The sequence below is a fragment of the Chelonia mydas genome, chromosome 3 (genome assembly GCF_015237465.2).
Source record: "Chelonia mydas isolate rCheMyd1 chromosome 3, rCheMyd1.pri.v2, whole genome shotgun sequence".
Classification (NCBI taxonomy): domain Eukaryota; kingdom Metazoa; phylum Chordata; order Testudines; family Cheloniidae; genus Chelonia; species Chelonia mydas.
Window position 1 is genome coordinate 91,958,843 of NC_057851.1, and position 24,367 is coordinate 91,983,209.

General features: G+C 40.0%; 1 protein-coding gene across 2 annotated transcripts in view; it reads left to right on the top strand.

The window, feature by feature from the left end:
• The window catches only part of NKAIN2 (sodium/potassium transporting ATPase interacting 2), a 751,810-nt gene that overhangs the window by 322,451 nt on the left and 404,992 nt on the right, over positions 1-24,367 (top strand). For both annotated transcript variants that reach the window (XM_037894716.2, XM_007056288.3), the window contains exon 2: positions 13,435-13,572. In XM_037894716.2, coding sequence (XP_037750644.1) covers positions 13,435-13,572 — 138 coding nt within the window. The remainder of the gene's footprint in view (positions 1-13,434; positions 13,573-24,367) is intronic.

Below are 24,367 nucleotides of genomic sequence, written 5' to 3' on the forward strand. Positions count from 1 at the left end.
GCTTTTTGCAGGGAAGCGGGAGAAAAGGCCAGGATAATATTGAATGTTGGGTCCTGTAATTATTATTTTCTCTACTCTCCAGCTGGAAACTGGTGTAATTTTCAAAATTTTTACCCAGAGAGATAGTGATTTGCCTAAATTCAGAGTCTGGTGTAGGGCCTGGAACAGAACCCAGTGCAGTATTTAAAGCATAGACCTTCTACCATATCAGTTATATGGTTACTTACGACAGCCTTCTCAGATGTAAGAGGAGCATATACTTCTTAGACAGAAGATACACTGGTGATAGGAAAGTTAATGCCACCTCACAAACTAATCTATAATTCCACAAGCAGGCACTAGCATCAGATGTGAACAATGTTTTTAAATGAAATAACTCCTGGAAGGAATGCAGTAGTTGTTCCCTCAGCACATGAGGGTTTAAATTTTCTTGCTCAGCAATGTCTGGCTTTGAGGTTGGGACCTGAGCAGGAAGGTTGGCAGAGGATCAGAAGTAATGCTGTCAGTGTGGGAGGCTCTCACCTCAGAGAGTGGGACCAAGCAGGAGGCCTGGCAGCAACAGGCATTCTTACCATTCCTGAGGTGACCAGTATGAAGTTAATGTTAACATTACTGAAATAGTGTGTCGAGGAATGACAGCTATTCACAGTATGAAGCCCTGAAATTGGTCCTCTGAGTCCCAGCATTAGCAGTTTGAAGCTGTGGTTTACGTGATTATTCGAGCAGCTTACTAAGCACACTGACCTAAATAAAATAAACTTGTAACACCCCCCTTCTTGCTCTTTATTGTTCTTTTGTGTTTGTTTTTACCTCTGCTTAGGCTTTCTCTAGTGCTCTGTCACCATTCCTGGTGTAGCACTGTCAGTAGCACTGTAAGTTCAATGTGGATTGATCCTGTCTTAGAACAGCAGGGATGGAGAAGGGTGACTGTGCTTTGTCTGCACCGCTTTAAGCTCTTTAGTGGAGCCATAGCCTTAGTCTCAGTCTTCTAGTCTAATCCTTGTTAAATGGGTCAAAAACAATTGTAAACAACTCTCTTTCTACAGATCATGATTGGATAAATGATCACATTTTGTATAGCTCTCAGAGGTCACTGACGAACAAGTCAGAGCACTCTGAATGGATAGATTTAAGCAGCTAACCTAATATTATCAGCCCATTTTGTGGGAGGCACTTTAGAAGAGTTGGCCTCAGACAGTTTAATTTGCCTTTCATAGTCTGTCATGATTATTTCTTACAACAAAATATTCAGTGCAACAAATTAGAGTGTGCTGCTTTGGTCAGGCTGCATTCCAATTCCTGCCAGGCCACTGCTGGCTGCCTTAAGCACTTCCAGCACAATAATTATTGCCGAGTTTCTCGACTTCATCAAACCAGCAAGGTGATCACCCCCCTGGAACAGCTGGGGATATGAGGTATGGAAAAGTGAAAAGAAATTGCTGCAACTCTGTGCTATCATGCCAGCAAGTGCCACTTGAATGACGGCAGCTATTGGCAGGGGAGGGTTCTGTTGGAGGAGCGCTTGCAGCAGTACTAGATTATAGCTTTTGCTGCTTCCAGGTGGAATTTTGATGGGCACCGAAGCAAATAAACCAAATTGGAGGGCAAGAAAAGTGGAGATTAGAAGGCAGATGCAATAGGGAAACTATGAATTGTAACATTACAATGTTTACTTCATCCTATAGGCTTGATACTTTTATGAAGCAACAAACTTACACGATCAACAATGTGGCATAAACTAAGCAGCTATATTAGACAGCCCCTTATTTTGTCCATAACACATTTAAATAAACAGGTGTCATTCTTTTTCATATATGACAAATTACTACTTTAGTGGTATTTTATTATATGAAGTGTAGCAGCAAAACCAAAGTGATAAATACATCTTGCCATAGCTGGCTTTTTAAAAAGATTTAATCTTCAAACTAGGTTACCTGGAGTCTGTCACTGTGCTTGACTGAATGTGTGTATAAATAATGATGAGCTGATGCGGAGTTGGGTGCTCCGCACTAGTGGGAGTTGTGTGTGCTCAGCAACCATCAGAATCAGGCCCTAAATTAGTGGAACGTTGGGCCTGATTCTCCTCTCATTTATCTTGGTGTAAATCAGAGTAACATCACTGACACTAATGGAGTAACATGAGCATAAGGGCTTGTACACACTAGCACTTACTTCAGTGTAATGTAAGTCACTCAAGGATGTGAAAAAGCCAGCCTCCTGAGTGACATAAATTACACCGACCTAAGTGCCAGTGTGGATGGCGCTATGTCAGCGGGAGAAGCTCTCCTGCTTATATAGTTACTGCCATTCAGGGAGGTGGAGTAATTATGCCAACAGGAGAGCAGGAGAATTGTATGTGTGCAGGTTCTTGTTTTGTTTAGGGTGTCTTTTTTTTTTTTTTTTTAATGTATGTGTTGCTATCTGTTTATATTAGAGAAGGCAGATTGAAGAAGTTCACCTTGCATTACAGCTGTCCTACAGACCATCATAAACCTCATCACCTTCTGGTTGGTCAGAACATTATTACCAAAATTTCATTTTGGCAAAATAGGATGTTGCTTTGAAGCGAAAATGTGTTTCTGAAACACATCAGTTTCCTCAGAACTTTCTCTCTCTGACCCAAAAACCTTCAGAGAGACAGTGGCCAGGAGGGTCAGACTCACTCTGTATTGGAGTACTGGTTTGGGATGTGGGAAAAAACACAGCTTTATGTCCCTGCCCTGTGTGATTTGGAGTGATCTGGGATGAAAAAAATCTGATCTGAATGAGACAGAGAAGGGTCTTAAACCTGGGTCTCCCTCATCCCAGGCCAGTACCATAATTACCAGTTTATGGAGTGTATGACATTTTGTAAAATCAGTCAAAAGGTTTTGAGGTTTTTCCCAGTGCAGAATGAAAACAAATTTTGAAATCATAAAAGTTGCTGCAAAATAGAATTGTCGTCATCTGATCAGCTCTAGACCACAGTTTCTTTTGGAGTTGATTCCACACTGACTGGCCCTTGAGGAAGCTCTGAACCCTGCACAGATGAGGTTTATCTTAATGATCCAAATTTCCATTGTGCCAGAGGAGCAGAGCTGTTGACTTTGGCATTCATCCTGGCGCTTTAAGTGATCTTTTTTTATGTGCTGGGCTCAGCCCATTGAATGCCTTGAAGATAAATCCTGAGATCTTGTGCTTGACTCATTGTTCGGTGGGGAGCCAGTGAAGAAAGCAAAGGACAGGTCTGTTTTCTGTAGGCCACGTTGCTGAGATGTGCTGCAGTGTTCTGTACCACATGGAGTTCCCTAAGGGCTGATGGCTTCATGTCCAGGTAGTAGGCAAAGTTTAGCAGTTGCAAACTTTTTGGGAGATAACCGATATCCCATCTCTCTCTTCTACACTACCAAAGTGGTCAGCAAAGTTGAAAGATCTGTGTATAGATAATGCTAAGGCTTGAAATCTAGTAAATGCTTCACAGTGTGTAATGATAATGAATATTCTAGCAGGAGTACATTAAAAAGAATTTTATAAGGTCAGATGAAGTCAGGCTTCTGCATATTCAAATTTGATGTGGAGTGAGTAAAGTGAGCAAAGCAGTAAGCTCTATGTGCTTATCAGTTCCAGCATGGCTTCGCTATGTTTCTGGCAATAGCTTAGAGTAAGCTTAGTATGGGAATATAGGTAAAACCACCTTCGTGTCTAGAGACTGGCTATTTTCACCTGATATATTCCTTTGATACCATTCCGCATTGATTTTTACTTTCATATCTCTCACTCCTGATGAGTTGTGAGCAGTCTCTTCTAATGCATCTCAAAACTGATTGGCTGAGGATTCTTACAGAGCATTTGTTTCTAACCCTCTTCAAGCCACCTTTCCTTCCAAAAAGACTTAGTGGATGAGTGATTTTTTTATTTGTTTGTTTTAATTGTAGGTAGGTAATTTTGTGCAGACAATAGGCCAAATTCTGCTTTCAACTACACCGTGTAAATGTAGGATAATTCAATTATCTTCAGAGGAGTTAATTTGGATATACCTTGGGGTGAACACTAGGTTATAGATGTACTGTAGGTTTATGATGTGTAAATGAGAACATAATCTGGCCCTCTATATGTAACATGTGCACATCTTTGTGCATCAGAGAATTTCTGTATTGTCAAGTATTTTAATAACATGGTAACAATTTTGATATTCTTGATATATGCCTGCATCTATCTGAATGCATGGTTCTGCCTGCGATCATACTTTTGTGCACTACCTTTTTCCCCTTCTGATTTTAAAAAAAGTATTAGAGGCCTTCCTGTCAGCTACTAGTTACATGGAAGTTGATGGGAGTTAGGTGCCTAACTCAGGTGCTTTTTAAACCCACTAGGTATCTATCTCCCTCTTTAAGTGCCCAGATGCCTTTATAAATCTGGCCCAATGGTCCTTAAAAATGGAAATCATTAGCACAGATGGAAAGACACTGTTCTGCAGTCAATGTTGTGTTGTGTTGAAATGTGTGATGAAAAATATGAATGTGTGTATCTAAGCAAGTATTTTAGGTATTTTTGATGTATATTCTGTCCTTTTTGTCTAATATGTTTTAACAAGATATTTTTTCCATTTGTCTGCTTTTAAATAATTCCTCCGCCTCTAAAAAAACCCCTACTTTATCATTGTTGAGTGATTGAATCCTGTTCTGGGCAAAAAAGCAGGATTTTTGCCTCATAACATGGTTTCATTTTTAAGGAATAAAATGAATTTCCTATCTTGAGGTGACTTATCAGTTTGAGTCTGAGCCACTTATGGTATCTTTACTGATTTAATCTATATCTCCTAGAACTTATAGAATACAAGCATGTCTTACTGAAATCATGCATAGCTTGGAAATCAAATACTGTATAGCGTAGCACCTCTAAGTTAATACTGTGAATAATAAGCCTGTAGCTTACAAATTGTAGCAACGCAATAGTTAACTTGGGTAGAACATGATTTCCATAGAGTTGACTCTTCAAATTATCTTGCAGAGATCCAAACTGGAATGTTTGTGGTATTTCTTTGAGTCTGTTTTACTGTGTGTCAGCCAGAAAAACATAGCTACTTTAACCCTTCAAATAAACCATTCCACAAATAATTTTGTTCTGTTTTTCTATATTTTCAATATTGATTTCAATTACAACACAGACTACAAAGTGCACAGTGCTCACTTTATATTATTTTTATTACAAATATATGCACTGTAACAATAATAAACAAAAGAAATAGTATTTTTCAGTTCACCTCATACAAGTACTGAAGTGCAATCTCTTTATCATGAAAGTGTAACTTACAAATGCAGATTTTTTTTGGTTACATAACTTCACTCAAAAACAAAACAATGTAAAACTTTAGAGCCTACAAGTCTACTCAGTCCTACTTCTTATTCTGCCAATCACTAAGTCAAACAAGTTAGTTCACATTGATGGGAGATACTGCTGCCTGCTTCTTATTTACAATGTCACCTAAAAGTGAGAACGGGTGTTCGCATGGCACTTTTGTAGCTGGCATTGCAAGGTATTTACATGCCACGTATGCTAAACATTCGTATGCCCCTCCATGCTTCGACCACCATTCCACAGGACATGCTTCCATGCTGATGATGCTCGTTTAAAAAAATAATGCGTCAATTGTGACTATACTCCTTATGGGGAGAATTATATGTCTCCTACTCTGTTTTACCCGCATTCTGCATATATTTCATGTTATAGCAGTCACAGATGATGATCCAGCACGTGTTCGTTATAAGAACACTTTCACAGCAGATATGACAAAATGCAAAGAAGGTACAGATGTAAGATTTCTAAAAATAGCTACAGCACTCAGCCCAAGGTTTAAGAATCTGAAGTGCCATCCAAAATCTGAGAGGTGTGGAGCATGGTTTTAGAAGTCTTAAAAGAGCAACACTCTGATGCGGAAACTTTGTATTTTGTGTTGTAATTGAAATTAATATATTTGAAAATGTAGTAAACATCCAAAAATATTTAAAATAAATAGTACTCTATTGTTTAACAGGGCAATTAATTGCACGATTAATTTTTTAATCATGCAATTAATTGTGATTAATTTTTTTAATCACTGGACAGCCCTACTAATTACAGTGATGATAAAAATGTATTTAAATAACACTGCTGCACATTTAAACAAAAGTAGCAATATGCTTTCTTCAAGATTATAAAAACAATTTTGAAAAGCAATATAGCTGTATGTGAAATAAAAAAGGGAAATTGCTAGGTGTAAAATTGGCAACTTTTCCATTTTTTTCCCTCTTAATGCCTGGACTGTTCACATTTTTGTGGATATTGGTGTTGTGTTGTTTTTTGGTGGGAGTAAAACTTTTTGATCCTAAATTGGCAGCAATTTTCTCTATTTTTTGCATATGCCATTAGTTCATCCAGGGGAACAATTCTTTTGATAATGTACTGAAAAGACCGGAATTTTTTGTGGGTCCATGGGGTTCCGCATGTGGATAAGTGTGTCTGCACACAGTCCTCTACAGGATTAGAACCTTAAATGTCTCTAAATTATGAGTAATGCTATGAAAAACAACTATAAAAATCGCATACCAAACTTGCTCAGTTTACAAAAGATGTTTTGACCAAGTGCCGTGCTCTCAAATTCAGCCTGGGGTTTGAAAGTCCAGCTAGAGTCTTAGTTTTATTTCACCAGGAATAATGATGGCAGTTGCAATTTAGCTAATAATTCCATTCATTATATAAGTGAACCTAAAAAGAATCCAGCTCATTCTCCCTTTGCAGTATCTCTTTTGCAGGGCAAAACTAGTGTTTTAAACGTATTTTTGTAATTATATTTTTTCAGGAGAGTCAGCAGCTAACACTCTGAACACACACAAGGAGCAGATATGTTGAATAATAGGGTTCTATTTGTAGGCCCATATCCTCCAAGTTGTTGTAGGCAAGTGGCCTGCTGTGCCCATGGAAAGCCCCATTGGCTTCAGAATGCAGGAACAGGGCCATACACAGTAAATGTTCTGACCATAATTATAGTAAGGACCCATTCCTACACCCAATGAATTCAAAGGGAATAGTCGTAGTGCTAGGGTGTCTGTAATCTCCTTGAGGGATCCCTATGCCATGCTTCCTACAAAGCAGTCTGCCAGCAAAGAAAAAGTGATTTCTTGCTAATTATTTCTAGAATCAACTGTGTTTGTAACCAGCTTCTTCAAAACTTCGGACCCAGCCCAAGACCTTGTTATGAGTACCTTTGTGTCCATATTTCCTCAGGAGTCTTTGTTTTTAGAACTGTGCATATAGTTCACAATGAATAATTTGTATCAAATTTAACCTTTTGTTCTGCTCATCAAACATCTGCAAATAGCTCACAATTTTCTAATTTTTTTATAAATAACTTGATGTGATTTAACTTTTTAAGCATGTTTTTTAATTCTGTGAATTGATCTCAAACCTTTTTTTTTAGAGTGTTTGATGTTGGTTAATTTTTATGGGTATTGTTTCTGTTTCCTGACTGGGTAAGTCTATAATCATTTTGTCTCAAACTCAGATCAACTAAATTTTTGGGTTCTTCAGATTCTAGTCTGTCCCTTTAAATTAGCTTCAGATGAATTTTTCTGCTATTAAAAATTACTCCCTTGAATGTCAATGCAAAGTGAATGAGCATGGCTCAAGGGAATTCATTTAAAAATTTGAGTGAGCAGACTGGGGGGGCAAAAGCCCAGCTGCGTTCATAACTTCTGTTGCTTTTATAATTATTATTATTTTTAATCTGGTCTCTTCCTTTCAGCAGCTGGTCTTTTTCCCATACTATTTCAACTATATATAGTTGAAATATGTATAGGCTCGATTCTCTTTGTTACTTCAGTTTTTTCACTGAGGTAACTGCACTGAAGTCAATGGAGTTACACTGGAAAATCAGGCCCCCTATATCTGCATTTACAATCCAGAATTGTTTAAAAAATATGCTTTTACTGTGCAAACCACCAAGGGAAGAAATGAAGGCCAACATTCTCAAAAGTGAATGCCTGGTAACACAATGCTCTTGCAGCTCCTGTTACAAAGGCATGTCTAACTTTAGGCTCCTGACTTTGAAAATGTTTGCTCTAAGTTTACAACAATCAGTGTATTTTCAACAAAGCAATAAACTTTGCATTTTAATTTATTTCACTTCTGTTCTGCACACTTATCTGGGGTGTCTGGAAAAAGTGTGTATAAAGTTTCATGCCATCAGGTAACCTTAATATTTGTCCAAAGCAAAAACGTTTTAAAGCTAACAGTAGATGAGAGCAGTCAGATTTGTATTTATTTAGCACATCAGCCACAACTTAGACAACGAAAATCCATCTTTAGGCACCTAAATAGAGGAGGGCTGATTTTTCAGAGGTGGTGAGCACTGACACTAGTCACACACCCATGTCGTGCTCAGCACCTCTCCAAAATACAAAAAGAATAGGAGTACTTGTGGTACCTTAGAGACTAACAAATTTATTTGAACAATAGCTTTCATGGGCTAAAGCCCACTTCATCGGATGCATGCAGTGGAAAATACAGTAGGATGATTTTATATACACAGGGAACATGAAACAATGGGTGTTACCTTACACACTATAACGAGAGTGATCAGTTAAGGTGAGCTATTGCCAGCAAGAGAGAGAAAAACCTTTTGTAGTGATAATCAAGATGTTCCTCACACGTTCTTGTCAACTACTGGAAATGGCCCATCTTGATTATCACTACAAAAGGTTTTTTTCTCTCCTGCTGGCAATAGCTCACCTTAACTGATCACTCTTGTTATAGTGTGTAAGGTAACAGCCATTGTTTCATGTTCCCTGTGTATATAAAATCGTCCTACTGTATTTTCCACTGCATGCATCCGATGAAGTGAGCTGTAGCCCACTAAAGCTTATGCTCAAATAAATTTGTTAGTCTCTAAGGTGCCACAAGTACTCCTGTTCTTTTTGCGGATTCAGACTAACACGGTTGCTACTCTGAAAACTCTCCAAAATACATAACTTTTATTTAGGTGTCTAAATGTTAATTGAGGGGCCCAAGTTTAGGCACCCACATTGGAACACTTTGGTCTTACTTTCTAAGGATGACTAACACAGTCTGCTGTTTGGTACTCAGGCAGTAGAGCTATTATAGCAAATTATGAAAGTCCCCTTTCTGGTGACTTTGGATAAGACCATCAGCTGAAGGCAAGTATCACTCTGTGTAGCTGAGGTGGGTTCACAAAAGTGCTCTTTTTTGACCTCCCCTAGTCCCTGGGGCTGATCTCATAGACTCATGGACTTCCAAGGCCAGAAGGATCCATCATGATCATCTGTGACATTCTTGTCCCCTGGTGCTGCTTAGAGTTCTTGAAAGACTCCTCTCATCTGTGCCAGCTGTTAGTGGTCCAAAAGGTCCATTACTTCAGCCCTTAGCTGGATGAATCTGAAATACTAAGCTCAGATGCATGTAAGTAGATGGCTGGGGCATTTATGAAAAACTGACTGCGGGTCTCAGATGGCTGCATGTATAAAAACCTAGGTAGATGGCAGCACTACCAGACTCTGAAACAAATTTCTAATTGCTGGGCTGGCTGAGGGACTTTTGAGCTCTTCTCTTTGAATTGTTAGATTTCATTTTTAGTGATTGTATGATTTTAGGTCTCCATCTTTATAACTGAATTCAACAATAAAAATTTCTTCATGGCATCCTGACACACACAACTATAACAGCACAAGTCTATCTCTGAACTTTGTGATCCACAGGCTTACAGGTTAAAGAAAACAGTCATAGAATAGCCTTAGAAAAATGACAGGGTTAATATGAGAAGAGAAATGAATGAAAATATGTTAAGTGAAGATTTACTATAGAATCTCCTCTTACTCAGTCTATATAGGCTTGTAAGCAATTTTTGACAGAACTATTAGATCTGTCACAAAAAAACCCAAAACTCTGGTATATGTTGATGCGATTTTCTTTTACCCTTACAGTTACAGTGGGAATATTAAGTTCCCTACTTTTTTTATAATTAACTACAGTACTGCTATTTTCTTCTATAATTGGTACACTTATCTGTGTGATTTCCTACTGTTTGAATGATTTGCCTCATCCCCTCTATATTTTGTAACTGACTGACCCCCCCATAGTTCTAGTAGAAGTCTGCACAGTTTATTTTCTTTTTACAGCTGCTTTGCCATTCTCATTTTACTGTTTTTTCAGCTGATGAAAATAGGAGCTCTCTGTTATGAATGAACATTTTCCCATTGTTAGACAGTTAATAATAATGCTTTAGGTATAGCAGGTATTTTGTTGATACTCTTACTGGATTTCACAAAGACCTGCACAGTGTCACAGATGGATCTCATTTATATACATTAAGAGTTAAACAAATTTTATAATGATGCATTTGGAGGTTTAGGGGGATTTGGATTTTGTGAAACTTGCAAGACAGCTTGGTCTCTTAGTCACATCATTGCCATTGCAATTAGCATGTTATGTCTTGCTTCTTTGGGAATTCTTCTGACCTGTAGTGTTGCTGAAACTGTGATGTATAATATTGTGAACCGGGCCTGGAGAATCCTGGGTAATTTAAGAACAGTGATTGTCCAGCTTTGTCTATGACTCTCTCTTAAGCAAAATTCTAAGCAAAAGTCAGGATGGGCTATCAATCTAATATACTGTACAGTGTTAACCTGCCTTCAGAGAGGAAGAATTACAGTAGTCACGATTAAATCTGGGATTTTAAAAGGAACATGAGAAATTCAGTGGGATTGGGATGCCAAACTCCCTTTGATTCCTTTAAAAATTCCAGGCTAAGAGGACAGTATTTGTCCGTAGACACCATATAATTACACTTTCCTCCTATAAATTGGGGGGAAATGTGGTATCTCAGTTATCACTATGTGGCAGTAATGGGCAAATGCTGTCCTCTTAATGGTGATGTATGTATTTAGTAACTTTTTAGCAAGGTCTTGTTGTATTTTGCTTCTTGAATGCCTTTGTGGACAGGAAAATACCTCTAATAAATTGTACTACCTAAAGAATTGCATTGAACTAAAATCAATTATTCAGCTAGCACTTAATTTCAGACACAGATATTAACTTTTAAATTAACTAAAAGTGTTCATGACAAAAACACCTAATACAATTGATTCCACTGCATTTTATAAACTGAGTAAATATTCACCAACAGATTTTGGGGTGGGGTGGAGTTGCAACTTCATATAGGAGCAGCTGATTTAAAAGAAAAAATCCTGGTTCAATAAAGTTTCTGTCTGCTCAGAATTCTCACTAGAAGAATTGTCTAGTAAAATAGGCTTGGTCAGGGAATTTTTTTCTCTAGAAGATTCATTTAATGTTATCAGTGTTTTTTGGATATGCAGTTCTGAGCATGCACCAGTGTATAGAGCTGCATGTTAATGAAATGTCACTACACCAGTTAACACATTCTGCAGAATTCTGAAAGGTGTTTCTATTTAAACCAAACTGATGCTTAGTTTTTCTTACTCTGGTCTAGCTACTTCAAATGTTCTTGTTTGGCAAGGGTCACCAACTGCCCTAACTTGGCTGGAGATTAACATGATGTAAATAGTTCTAAAAAAGAAGCTATCTTGAAGATTGTGTAGCTATTCGCATTTGCTGTGTAACTTACAGCAGTGGGGACATTATTACGGTTTGGTGGGGCTATTCCCTGCCAATGATGCATTTTATATTTGATTTGCATAAAGGTAAAGTTTTTAAAGTTTGCATCTGTGCATAATATAAAAATAAAAAACCCAACATCAAACAAACTACTTTAAAAGAATGTCAAGTTTGCAAAGTCAAGCACTCACAAGTTAGGAAATGCCAGAATGAAGGTTGCATGCTCACCTTAGTTCAACGCCTTTGTGCGTATGCACAATAAGATACAGTCTTCCATGACAGGGCAGAAGTGGGGGCAGAGGGTCGGAGTGAGAGAGGGAAAATGTAAGCTAGGGTGTGAGTCTCTATAGCCAAGTTAAACAGAAGGCAGTAAGTATTTGGGAGTAGGGAGAACTACAGCGGCAGAAGGGATAGATTAGGGGAAAAACCGAATGAATCAGTTCTTCTGTGAAGGAGAAAGAGGGATGGAAGGAGATTGCAGGATGAGGCTTACTGATGGGAGAAAAGATGTTGAGGTGAGATATTGTAACTAGAGCTGCGCTAATAACTGATTGTTCAGTTTGCTGGTAGTGCTGGGGGGAGGGGCAAATAGAAAAAAATAAGAACTTTTTTTTGAGTCAAAAGATTATTTTGTTTAGATTTGGGCATTTTTAACCTTCTATTAATAAAAGCAAAGGGAATGAAGAGCTAGATTCATAAAACAGAGGCAGTGGTGTCCCCTTTATCCCATAGCCAAGTGGTTAGGATGTTCACCTGGGGAATGTGGGGGAGATAGGTTCAAATCCTTTCTCTTGGCTAACCCTTGGGCTATAGGTTATTCTGGGGTGGGCTTCCCTCAGTGTCCCCTGTTGAAGCTGTTCCACTTTGGCCCAATGACTATTCAAGTGTTTCAGAAAGAGAGAGACTCTATAGCCTGGTGGTTAGAGCACTCACATGAGAGGGACATTCCCAGGTTCTGATCCATGCTCCAATGAATATTTAATTATTTATACCAAATGGGAACAGCTTCAGCAGGAGAGATTGAGTGAGTCCCACCCTAGAATATCTAGTAGTCTGGTGGTCAGGGCAGTGACCTGGGAAGGGGGAGACCTGGGTTTCTGTCCCCACTCCAAAGCAGGGATTCAGACCTGGGATTCCCACATCAAGGGTGAGTGCTCGAACCACCAGCCAACTGGATATTGCGCAGGTGGGGGAACAGAGGGGTGGTGAACACAAACGCCTCAGTTTTTGTGAATGGTGCCTCTCCCTTGTGAATATATCCTGAAAAAATTAAATGTTTCCTTTTGATAGTGTCTAAATGAACCACTTCAACATTTCCAGGGGGAAAAAAATCATTCATTTATGTTTTGACTAAAACAATTTGCCAAAATCCGCACAGCTGTGGAAATCAGTTAACCAAATCAGTTGATCCAATATGATTTTTTTCATTGAAAAAGTTTCAGCTGAAAATATTTCGCTGAGCTCGAGTATTAAACCCACCACTGACTTTCAGCACCACCGTAGAAGTACAACATTTGCCAGTGTATGACAAGATGATTTGTGCTGTTTCTGCTGCAAACACAACATCCCTGTGAACAGGGTCTGGTATCTCAGCAGAATCACCCATATGAATATTTTAGCTAACTGCATATAACTCAGTAGACTGTCAGTGAGAAATGCTGCTTTCACTAAAACCAAAGGATGAAACATCACAAACTCATTTCATTATACTGCTGAGTGAACTAGTTTTAAACTTAGGGCAATTTTCTTGTTTTGGGGAGGGAACATGTCTTCATATCTGGTTTTTCTGGCCTGTTCTAATCTATGCATTCTGATGCTTTTAAATCCTAGGTTTGTGTGCTGGAGAGGCAGATATTTGACTTCCTTGGTTATCAGTGGGCACCAATCCTGGCAAATTTTGTGCACATTATTATAGTCATACTTGGCTTATTTGGAACCATCCAGTATAGACCTCGCTACATAACAGGAGTGAGTATCATTTATGTTTTTATTTTCTGAGCATCATAAAAATGGGAGAGCTGGATTTGCAAACTTTACCCTTTTGCTTAGAAATTAAATATACATCTTACCCTTGTTTAACCCGCATATGTATTTATTTTACAACTGTAACATTGTTATGCGTCACCTATCATAATTAAATAGCACCACGAAAAATCAATACTCTCATAACATATATGAAAATATGAATATAGCATAAAGCTTAATTAGTTCACATTTGTAAAGTACTTTGGAATCCCCAAAGAAGAGGTTCAAGGTTCCTTCCCCACTCTGAACTCTAGGGTACAGATGTGGGGACGTGCATGAAAGACCCCCTAAAGTTATTCTTACCAATTTAGGTTAAAAACTTCCTCAAGGTACAAACTTTGCCTTGTCCTTGAACCCTATGCTGCCACCACCAAGCGTTAAACAAAGAACAGGGAAAGAATGCACTGGGAGACGTCTTCCCCCAAAATATCCCCCCAAGCCCTACACCCCCTTTCCTGGGGAAGGCTTGATAAAAATCCTCACCAATTTGCATAGGTGAACACAGACCCAAACCCTTGGATCTTAAGAACAATGAAAAAGCAATCAGGATCTTAAAAGAAGAATTTTAATTAAAGAAAAAGTAAAAGAATCACCTCTGTAAAATCAGGATGGTAAATACCTTACAGGGTAATCAGATTCAAAACATAGAGAATCCCTCTAGGCAAAACCTTAAGTTACAAAAAGACACAAAAACAGGAATATACATGCCATTCAGCACAGCTTATTTACCAGCCATTTAAACAAAAGGAAACCTAACACATTCCTAGCTAGATTACTTACTAACAAGTTCTAATACTCCATTCCTGTTCTGTTCCCGGCAAAAGCATCACACACACACACACACACACACACACACACACCCCTTTGGGTCCCCTCCCCCACCACCACTCCAGCTTTGAAAGTATCTTGTCTCCTCATTGGTCATTTTGGTCAGGTGCCAGCGAGGTTATCTTAGCTTCTTAACCCTTTACAGGTGAAGGGGTTTTGCCTCTGGCCAGGAGGGATTTTATAGTTCTGTATACAGAAAGGTGATTACCCTTCCCTTTATATTTATGACAAGAGGTGATATAGATTATACAAAATATTATACACACTGGATTTTACCTGTTGATCAGTGAATTACTGTAATTTTTATTGACTATTTCTTATTAACTCATGTTGTTTAGAGTGCAAAAATATGCCTGCTTCTTACAAATAAGACCATGCCCCTACCCCAAAATGTAATGCATGTGATGCACAGTATTGTGGGTGTGTGAGGAGAGAGAGGTAAGGAAGTGACAAAACAAAAGTAAAAAAAGATAGTATGTGAATCTCAGGAGTTGACCTGGTTTTTTTCCCTTCATCCATCCTCCCTTTAATCTTTCTGCATACACACTAACAAATTAGGCTCTGTTGGACTCTCTAACCCATTACAATTTTAACTAGGTTTTAGATTTACATTTTTAGCATTTTGTTTTAAAAAAACAAAGATATAAAAAGTGTAAAGCTCAAAAACGTTGCTCAGAATGACCTTATCTAAAAATAAATCCATAATAAAAAAAATACTAATTCAACAGTACAGTGTAGATTTTTCACAGACACAAATGCAAATCAGGAAATCCCAAAGCTGCTGTTTCATCATGAACAGTAATTCAGCCTTCAGGCATACGCCTGTTTGTCTGATTTGTATTGGTCCCTATGGAGTCAGCTGTGGCTTTACCATAAGCCTGTTCTGGAGTTAGTGCATTGTTGAGATGCTCCTGGTTCAGCCCAAGAGTGAGATTGTAACTCCCCTTGCTGCTCCAGGGAGGGAAAGGAGTAAGTTGTGTTGGGTCTGTACCTGGCTCTGAAGAGCTGGCATCCCCTCCTACACTGTTACACAAGATGTGGGCAACTGGCCAATGAGATAAGGGATCATGATGGTCTCCTTACATCCTTGCAGTCCCTGAGCCACAGATTAGTCCTATGGTATTAATGTTAATGAATGAATATTAGTATGTGTAGGAGTGAAAATGTGCTTCTGTATATATGCAGTAGTGTTGTAGCCATGTTGGTCCCAGGATATTAGAGGAACAAGGTGGAGAGGTAATCCTTTTTTATTGAACAACTTCTGTTGGCGAGAGAGAGAAGCTTTGGGTCTGAAGAAGAGCTCTGTGTAAGCTCAAAAGCTTGTCTCTTTCACCAACAGAAGTTGGTCCAATAAAATGTTACCTCCCACACCTTGTCTCTCTATCCTGAGATCTACACAGCTGCAACAACACTACAACACTGCAGACATCTTATATATATGGAAAGTGTGTGTCTGTGTGTGTAAATATTATACACATGCACATAATTAACAGTGTTGCCAACTCTCATGATTTTAACCCAAGTTTCATATTTGGAGTTTTTCATCAAGTCTCACCTTCTGCAATCCTGTGATTATGTGAGAATCACAGCTTTCCTTTTCTGAGAAAATCAGTTTCTAGTCCTTATGGTTGTGGGGGAGAAAGCTTGAAAACAGGACCTGAGTGCACCCTAAAAGCTAAGAAACCATAAGACAAATAGAAAGAACCCAACACTTTTTTTTAAAATTCTTATGATTTACATTTTCAGTCAGCTCTGAAGAAAAGAAAACACCCACTTTCACACCTGGAAACATTAAAAGGGGAAATGGGATTTTATCCAATTTTTGCTTTTAAAAAAATATTACCTTTGGGCTCAAAACCACTCTAAGAAGTTTAAGCACAAAGAATTTATTCCGAAAATGCCAGAAAATAGAGGCTTATATTTAAAAGGGCTGCTTCAATAGGACAAGGCACCGTTTTCTGCTAGAACCAGGACTATACTTGAAATCAGAATGAATTCAAATTCTAGAAATAAATTACACTTTAAACTCCTGGGCGGATTCCATTCCTACCACTCTTTCTTATTCATCTTCCCATATGCCCTCTCTTAGAGCTGCCCCCGACTTTACTCTTTGTTGTAAAGGGCCTTGTGACCTGGCATCCCTCATCTAGAACTGAAGTATGTGTTCCCACACATACAGCAGGTGCCTGATGCTGCTGCACCCCTGCAGTTGGACAGGGGTGGGCAGTAAGTAGCCTGATTGTCCCAAAAGACATCTAACAAAGGGAAACTGTCCCTCTGTCACTGCAGCAGCTGCATAGAGACCACTTCCACCTTAGTGCTGTTACTAAGAAATCCCACTAGGAATTAGAAGTAGCCCCAGCTATCACAAAGTTGCTAGGAGACCAGTCAGCCTGTCAGCTGAATGTAGTGGTATAATGCATGTTTCATATCGGCTGCTGCTCTGTTTGGAGTGAGTGTATCTGAGGATGGGAGTAGACTGATTCCTGCCCATCATGGTTTTCATGGGTCCATACCATGTATTCCATTGAAGCTAGGAGATGGAGGGAATTTCCACATGAAGAATCAGAAGGTGGGTGCTCAGTTCCCAGTTCCAGGAGAGCACAGTAAGGAGTAAGGCAACAGTCTTCTGGGCCTGGGGATGGTAGCAATGAAGTTTGCTTATTTCCAGGGGAGTGGGTAGGAGTCGATAAAACTCAGACTGCCAATTGAATATGCAAGGGTAAGGACAGCCATCTTCTGTGAACGTACCCTGCATCATCCCTACTCCTCAGTCATATCAGTATCTGTAATATTTCTTGCTTCTACAACACTAAAGCATTTTAATTTTATATAACATGCTTAATAAAGGGTATCACACATTTTCTAGAGACAGTGAATCACAAGTTAAAGAGAACGGAAGGTGAGATTTAAAGAAATAAATTAGTGTCTCAGAGGGATGTGACACAACAAGTGAATGAGTGACCTTGAACTCTGGAGAATCACAAGAAGCAGAGAGAGAGAGCAATAGGAAGCCAAAACTGGCATACTGGGGAACAGGTGAATATATTGTCAGGTCTTGGGAGATATTTTAATTGAAATGGGAGATGGTAGAGGCAGACAGAGAAGGTGGTTAAGGTAATATTGCAAGAAAGAATAGTATGGCTGAAGTTTAGAGAGCAGATATTAGAGGATTGTCAGCATTCAGAAGTGACATGATGGAGATGTGAATGTGTTTTTAGCAGAGCCATCAGTTGGGATAGGCAGTATAGATGTCTGGGGCTCCACCTAACCAAGAGGCCTGGGAAATTGTTGATCAATCTCTTCCTCATCCTGGGCCACACACAGCAGCTCAGTCTCTTCCACTCCACTTAGGAGACTTCCTGCAGACTAGACTCAGAATGCACTGATATGTGCAGTCACAATTCCTGCTCTACACCTGCTTTGAAATGCAAGAAGTAGGAGAAGGCTGCTGAACACATTGATGCTGTCTGGCTCCTGCTCTGCAGAGAAGTTCAGCATTTATATTCATCCTTTTTCCTCCCCTTCCAAGAACTCTGAATATGAGGGGCAGGGGATGTAAATATTTGCAGTAGGTGCTATTCCTGGCTCCTGACAAAGAAGGTGAAAACATTTAGGGAGACCCCCGGTCTCTAGGGATGATGAGGTGGTAAAATTGAACTCTGTGTTGCTCTTTTTGCCCTGGGAAGAAGGTACAAAGAATGTAAAATGGAGTGATGTGAAGGAATTAAGGAGAGTTGATGGGGGGATGGGAAATGCGTATCCGGGAATGTGAGGAGAGAGGCCACTGGGTGTCAGTCTTACATAGAAACAGATGTCAGCTGCCACTTTGGAGCTTTAGTCCTGTTGGTGTTTGGTGAACCTGATTCTTCTAGACTAGAGCTTGTTCCACAGTATGTAAATCCTGGATGTGTGCCTGCCAGAAAAGACCAAGATAAAAGAGAATTTTGACAGCATTTTGGAGGTGGTAATTGGCAGCCTTTCAGACAAGGGATGGGGAGGATTTGCAGGGAGAGGACAGGGAAATGGATTAAAAAAGTGGTTCTCAAACTTTTTTTTTTTTTGTGGACCACTTGAAAATTGCAGAGGGTCTCGGCGGACCACTTAATGATCTTTCCAAATGTTGTTTGTACCATTAGCTAACTATTGTAAAGTGCTTTGGATAAAAGTGCTATATAAAAAAACTTAATAATAATTGTTTTTTGTTCTACAAATAAAAGCACACAACTCAATATTTTAATATCAGTAGTCTGACCTTTCTAATGCGATGGGTGTGTCCTTCATAACAATAGACATGTTTAATAGTTGTTGCTAGTGTGGATGTAGAGACCAGTGTGAACCGAGGTTTGTTTTTGATAACTACAGTACTAGCCAAATGATGCCATAGACAAAAAAGTTCAAAGCTTCTCTCCCCGGCCACGGCAGCCCCGAGTTGGGGCTGGGAAGGCTGGGGGGTCTCTCCCGGCATCTGCAGTCCTGGAGCAGGGGAAAGTCACCTCTTTCTCTGGTTGCCACTGCCGTGCATATCCCAAATTCCCCCCCATCCCCTCTTCTCACCCCACTGCCCCCTCTCACCTGCCCCCTATTCCCCACAAGGCCACCACTTCACCTTACATGTGCGTCTTCTTCAGGGTCCAGGCACCTAATCAGTGGAGCCACGCCTGCGCAGCTCCACTAATTAGGTTGGTGGCCCTTCATTCTGTTGTGTGCAGCAGCCCAGGCACGTACCATAGAGGGAACTATGGACCAGTTTGAGAACCTCTGGATTAAAGGTTTGAATAAGATTGCTGGTCTTGGGAGTGAAGAGACATGAGACAAGAAGACATTTTTAACCAGAAGAGGGATTTCAATTTTTTAATCCTGCAGTAGTAGGGAACGATAATATAACTAAGCAGTTTTTAAAAATTAGCACTTACCGAATTTTTAAATTAAGAATAGATATAGATTGTATGTGATACAAACATACAAAGAGGATAAGAAACAATGTAATGTTGCCATAGTTTAATTTATTCTGTTATATCCCTCTATTAGGGATAACAATAAGAAAAAATAATAATAGTAAACATTAATGGAGACTCATGGACCTCTGAAAGTACTAACGAGCATAATATGCTGGAGAAAAAGAGCAAAGACCTCAATTTACCACAACACAAATTTGCAGCCAGTTAAAGGAGGACGAATCTTATATAGTTTAATACTTGGCTGCATTAAGTCTTGGAGAAAAGGACAGATTATCATTGGTACATTACTTAATATGTAATTGCTGATATATATTAAAAGAGCAAGAGAGAGGCAATTACCTTATGTCTGAGCTTCCTGCAGCATCATCCGTCTGCTAGACCATTAGGCCCCAGAGAGTATAGCTGAGCTAATCCATGCCTCCTTTAAAGCAAGGAATTGCCAACTGCCTCAAGCCCCGTAGGTAGACCAACTCAATGCCCCAAAGTGAATTCATCCCTGAATCTTGGCAGATTCCAGGAATTATTTCAATAATATGTTGAACTACACATGGCAACTTAGTACCCACTACATTTTTAAAAATGTTCATGGTGATGCATAAAAATGTGCAGAAGCTCATCTATAACATGCACATATCAGGATATTGTCAAATAATACAGCTACAAATCAGCTGTACAACAAAAATGCTTAAACGTAAGCCAATAACAAACAGGAATAATAGTGAATCTTGAGTTCTGGATCATCCTGTTCTCTGCTACCTTTTTCACTTTTAAATTTAGGTTCTGTGTATTCAGTGAGTTAGGATTCATCAGTATTGGTTTTGGTAAAAGAATTTCGGTGATTTTTTTTTTTTTTACTCCCAAATATCTTATAACAGAAGATAACACAATCGACTGCCAGTGCTTTTCCCAAGAAAAGCTATTTACTCACAGTATGAGAAAAGCTCCTTATTTTCAGCATTTTCTAGTAACATTTGTTGTGAGGTTAAGTCTTGCCTTATTGACCCCATTCAATTTGCTTTCCAGAGATTTGTTTTCTTTAAAGTAAGGCAGTACATGTCTTCAAGCCCTATACAGGAATTATCCAAGACAGATATTTCCACTTTTACATTCTGTATACCTTTGGGGAAGGATACTCCTTTATGTTTAGTGTATCTAAGAGAAGGCTAAAAGGGAATGAAGTCCCTTACATATTCTGACCAGGCTTTGAAGCTTGATATTCTTGAGGTTCAGGAACCTAGTATCCTAGCCAGAAGCACTCACTTAAGTGATGACTCCTTGAGAAGTTCTTGTCTAGATTACGATCCTTTAAGGCAAAACTTTCAGCGGTTCATTTTGCCATTTATGGTATGCTGCAGCACCAAATCATAACATGAGTTAAGGGCATTACAGCCTCAGAGAATCAGCTGATGCATTTATTGCAAGTACAAAAAACCACAACTGTATGTATAAAGAAGCATTTGGTCACACAGTTTACCAGTTTGAAAGCACAAATTCTAATTTGTGTTCACAAATAATAGGCTTTTGTACACACAATTTGAAGCCCGTGTTGCTGTTGGTAGCACAGTTATGGAAGTGTGGGACCTGAACATTTTATAAACATATTGCCTAAGAACAGATAACTTTCTTCAACTTCTCATTATTTGAAATTATTTCCCATAAATATTTGTGATCTTTGCTTTGTAGAGGAGCAATGTCTTCTGAGCACTTGCTATTTGATTTGTTAGTCAGTCTTGATTGGAAACATAAGTTATATGTCCCCCCCCCCCCCCCCCTTCCCCCAACACACACACACACACCCCCTCTAATTAGAAAACCATAATTCTTAGATACAGGCTTCTGGTACAAAAACATTTTAAAAATACAAAATTTCCTTTCTGCAAATATTATCCAATATCTGTATCAAATTGGCTGTTTCCTTGAACATCCTGCCAATGTCTTCATTTGCTAAAAGATCTGTTGAAAGTTAAAACGCAAGGGAGGTGAGCACAACTGAAGGGAACCACTTTAAAATTTTGAATAAGTAGTTGTAGGAAACATTTTGCAGTATTCACATAGTTCTTGCAGTGTGATTGGCTTTAGTCAGATTGGAAATATTATGAGACTTTCCTTTTGGTTTGTGTTTTAATACTTGTGCTTACTGTCCTAGAAGGAAGAAACCAAGAAGTACATGATCACGGCTATACATTAGAGAGAAATAACAGGGTGCCAGATAAAAAGTGAAATAGGTGCACAATCAAGAGTGCTATAAATATCTATATACCAACACAAGAAGCTGAAAAAGCTAAAGTAGGATGCCTGGCAATAGAAGAGAATTTTGACGTAAGAGAATCTCTGAAACATGGTGGAAGGCCAAAAGTCAGTGGAGTGCTTTGTCATTGGTGTGTACATTATACAAGGAAGACCAATTTGGGTTTAAAAGTTGGGGAGCAATATTGTACCTAATAGATGTCATAAAATCTAATGAGAGGGATTATCCGAGTGGAGAGACCCATACAATAGAAAGTATATAGCTACAAATCCCAGATTATAAGAATACAAATACACTAGTAGATTTATGCTGCTAACTTTTTCACTGGAAAGATATTGAGTGTGCAATGGAGAGCAAGATCAGAGGCAACAAATCTGTAATAATGGGTGACTTTAACTACCTGCAGGCTGATCAAATGTCATGTCAGAGCAAGGTTTAGAGAAGCAAATTTTCAATATTTTAAGAAATTGCTTCTTCGAACAGTTCAAAATCAAACAAGAGCAGAGGCTACTTTCAACTTAGTTCAAAGTAGTGCACAGGAGGTGGTTCAAAAAATAACTGTACTGAGTCAAGAACTAATAGCGACTACTGTATGATTAAGTTCACCACCCTGTGGAGTGGGATCTTACCAAATACTGTTGCTGACACTAAACTTCGGAAGTAGGGATTTTAAAAAAATAATGAGGAATCTAGTTAAAATGACCCTAAAGTCAAAAGTGAGGAATAAGCTTAGGTCAACTTAATCACAGCACAATAGAGTCCCAGAAAGCATGTATGTCCCTAAATGGAAAAGGAGACAGAGGAAAGGGGAAACAGCATGATTGCATGCAGGGGTGCCACAAGGGGTGGGGAAGTCAGAGAGGTGAAGCACATCTCCCCCCAACACATTTGGTAAAATTTTGCCTCCTGACTGGTAGTCCTTCTGCAGCCTCAGAGCAGCGCATTGCTGAGCCCACAGATCTCCTCCCTCTCCGCATGGAGAATGTCAGCAATGGAGGCATTTGGACCAGCCAGGCGGGGTGGCGCTACCTCTCCGGGGCTCCCCAAGCGCTGCCCGTGTGGGGAGGGGAGATGCTGAGGAGCTGACTCTGGGAGTGCTGGTGATGTGTGGGATGGGGGGTGGTAGCCTGAGAAATGGTATTGCCACTGCCAAGCCTTTTTTGCTGTGCAGGCCTCACCCAGGAGCCCGAGCTCTGTTGCCATCTCCCAGTTACACCTGAGGTGGTGTGGGGTGATGTGAGGCTGGCTCAGTACCAGATGTCTGGCCGGAGTGAAGGGCCATCCTGGCTGCAGAGGGCACGAGCACAAAATGGGAGGATGGCGCAGAAAAGCACCAATCCTACCCAGCAATTCAACTTCATGGCTCAGGATCAGATGTGGAAGGGTCTGTCCCCTCCCTTCACCCTTTCCCCTGGGTTCTACATCAATCTCCTCCATCCGCCACTGATACTATTTGATGCAATTTGGGGAAACATTTGGTAAATTTTTTAAACATCACCCTGAGATGCCTGCTTTAGACCCCAATCGGTGCCCCTGGTGACATGGCAAGGTGCTAGAGGGTACTGGAGCCAAATTCAAAGTTTGTGAAGCCATTAAACAGGAACATAAACTGTGGCAATTCACATATAAGATGGAATTTGTGTCAGCTGAAAGGGAATTTAAAGAGCAAATAGGTCAAATGCATGAAAACAAACAAATACTTTGAGTGTATTAGAAACAGCAAGACTGTCAGAATAGGTGAAGCTGCATGAGGGGTATCCTATTACCATTTATGGTATGCTGCAGTACCCAATCATAACATGAGCTAAGTGTACTAAGCCTCAGAGAATCAGCCTCAGTCCAGAATTAATTCAGAGTTTCATTTTCATTATGCCAAATAAATTGACACTAAGGGCACATCTACACTGGCAAAGTTACAGCGCTGGCAATTACCGCAGCGCTCAGAGAGCGCTGAAGGGAAACCGCTGTGTGTGTTCACACTGGCAGCTGCCTGCGCAATAGCGTGTTCACACTTTCAGCACTTGCAGCGGTATTTGGAGCAGTGCACTCTAGGCAGCTATCTGCCAGGGCACCTCTTTCTCTTTTGCTGCTAAGACTTGTGGGAAGGTGGAGGGGGTCACGGGGCATCCTGAGTCCTGTCCCGATGGCCCGTGATGCATTGCTTCGCATCCCAGAAATCCCTGTGCTTCCATCTGCATTTGGTGTCATCTTTCTATGGTTTGTGCACTGTGCGCTCTGCCTCTTCGGGCTGCAGGAATGGATCCCGAACTGCCGACCAGCATGCTGGTCACTCTGACCAACACATCACAAGTGGCAGGGGAGTTATTCCTTAAACTACAAAGGCAAGAGGAGTGCGACATTGATCTCGTCATGCGTACTAGCTATGACACGAGAGTGCTTGTGACATTCATGGAGGTGCTGCCCACACTGGAACGCCGCTTTTGGGCTCAGGAAACCAGCACTGAGTGGTGGGATCACATCGTCATGCACATCTGGGATGACGAGCATTGGCTGCAGAACTTTCGGATGAGGAAAGCCACATTCATGGGACTGTGTGGTGAGCTCACTCCAGCCCCGCGGCACAAGGACACGAGAATGAGGGCTGCCCTGTTGCTGGAGACGCGCGTGGTGATTGCACTGTAGAAGCTGGCTACTCCAGACGGATACCGATCGGTCGCTAACCAGTTCGGAGTGGGAAAGT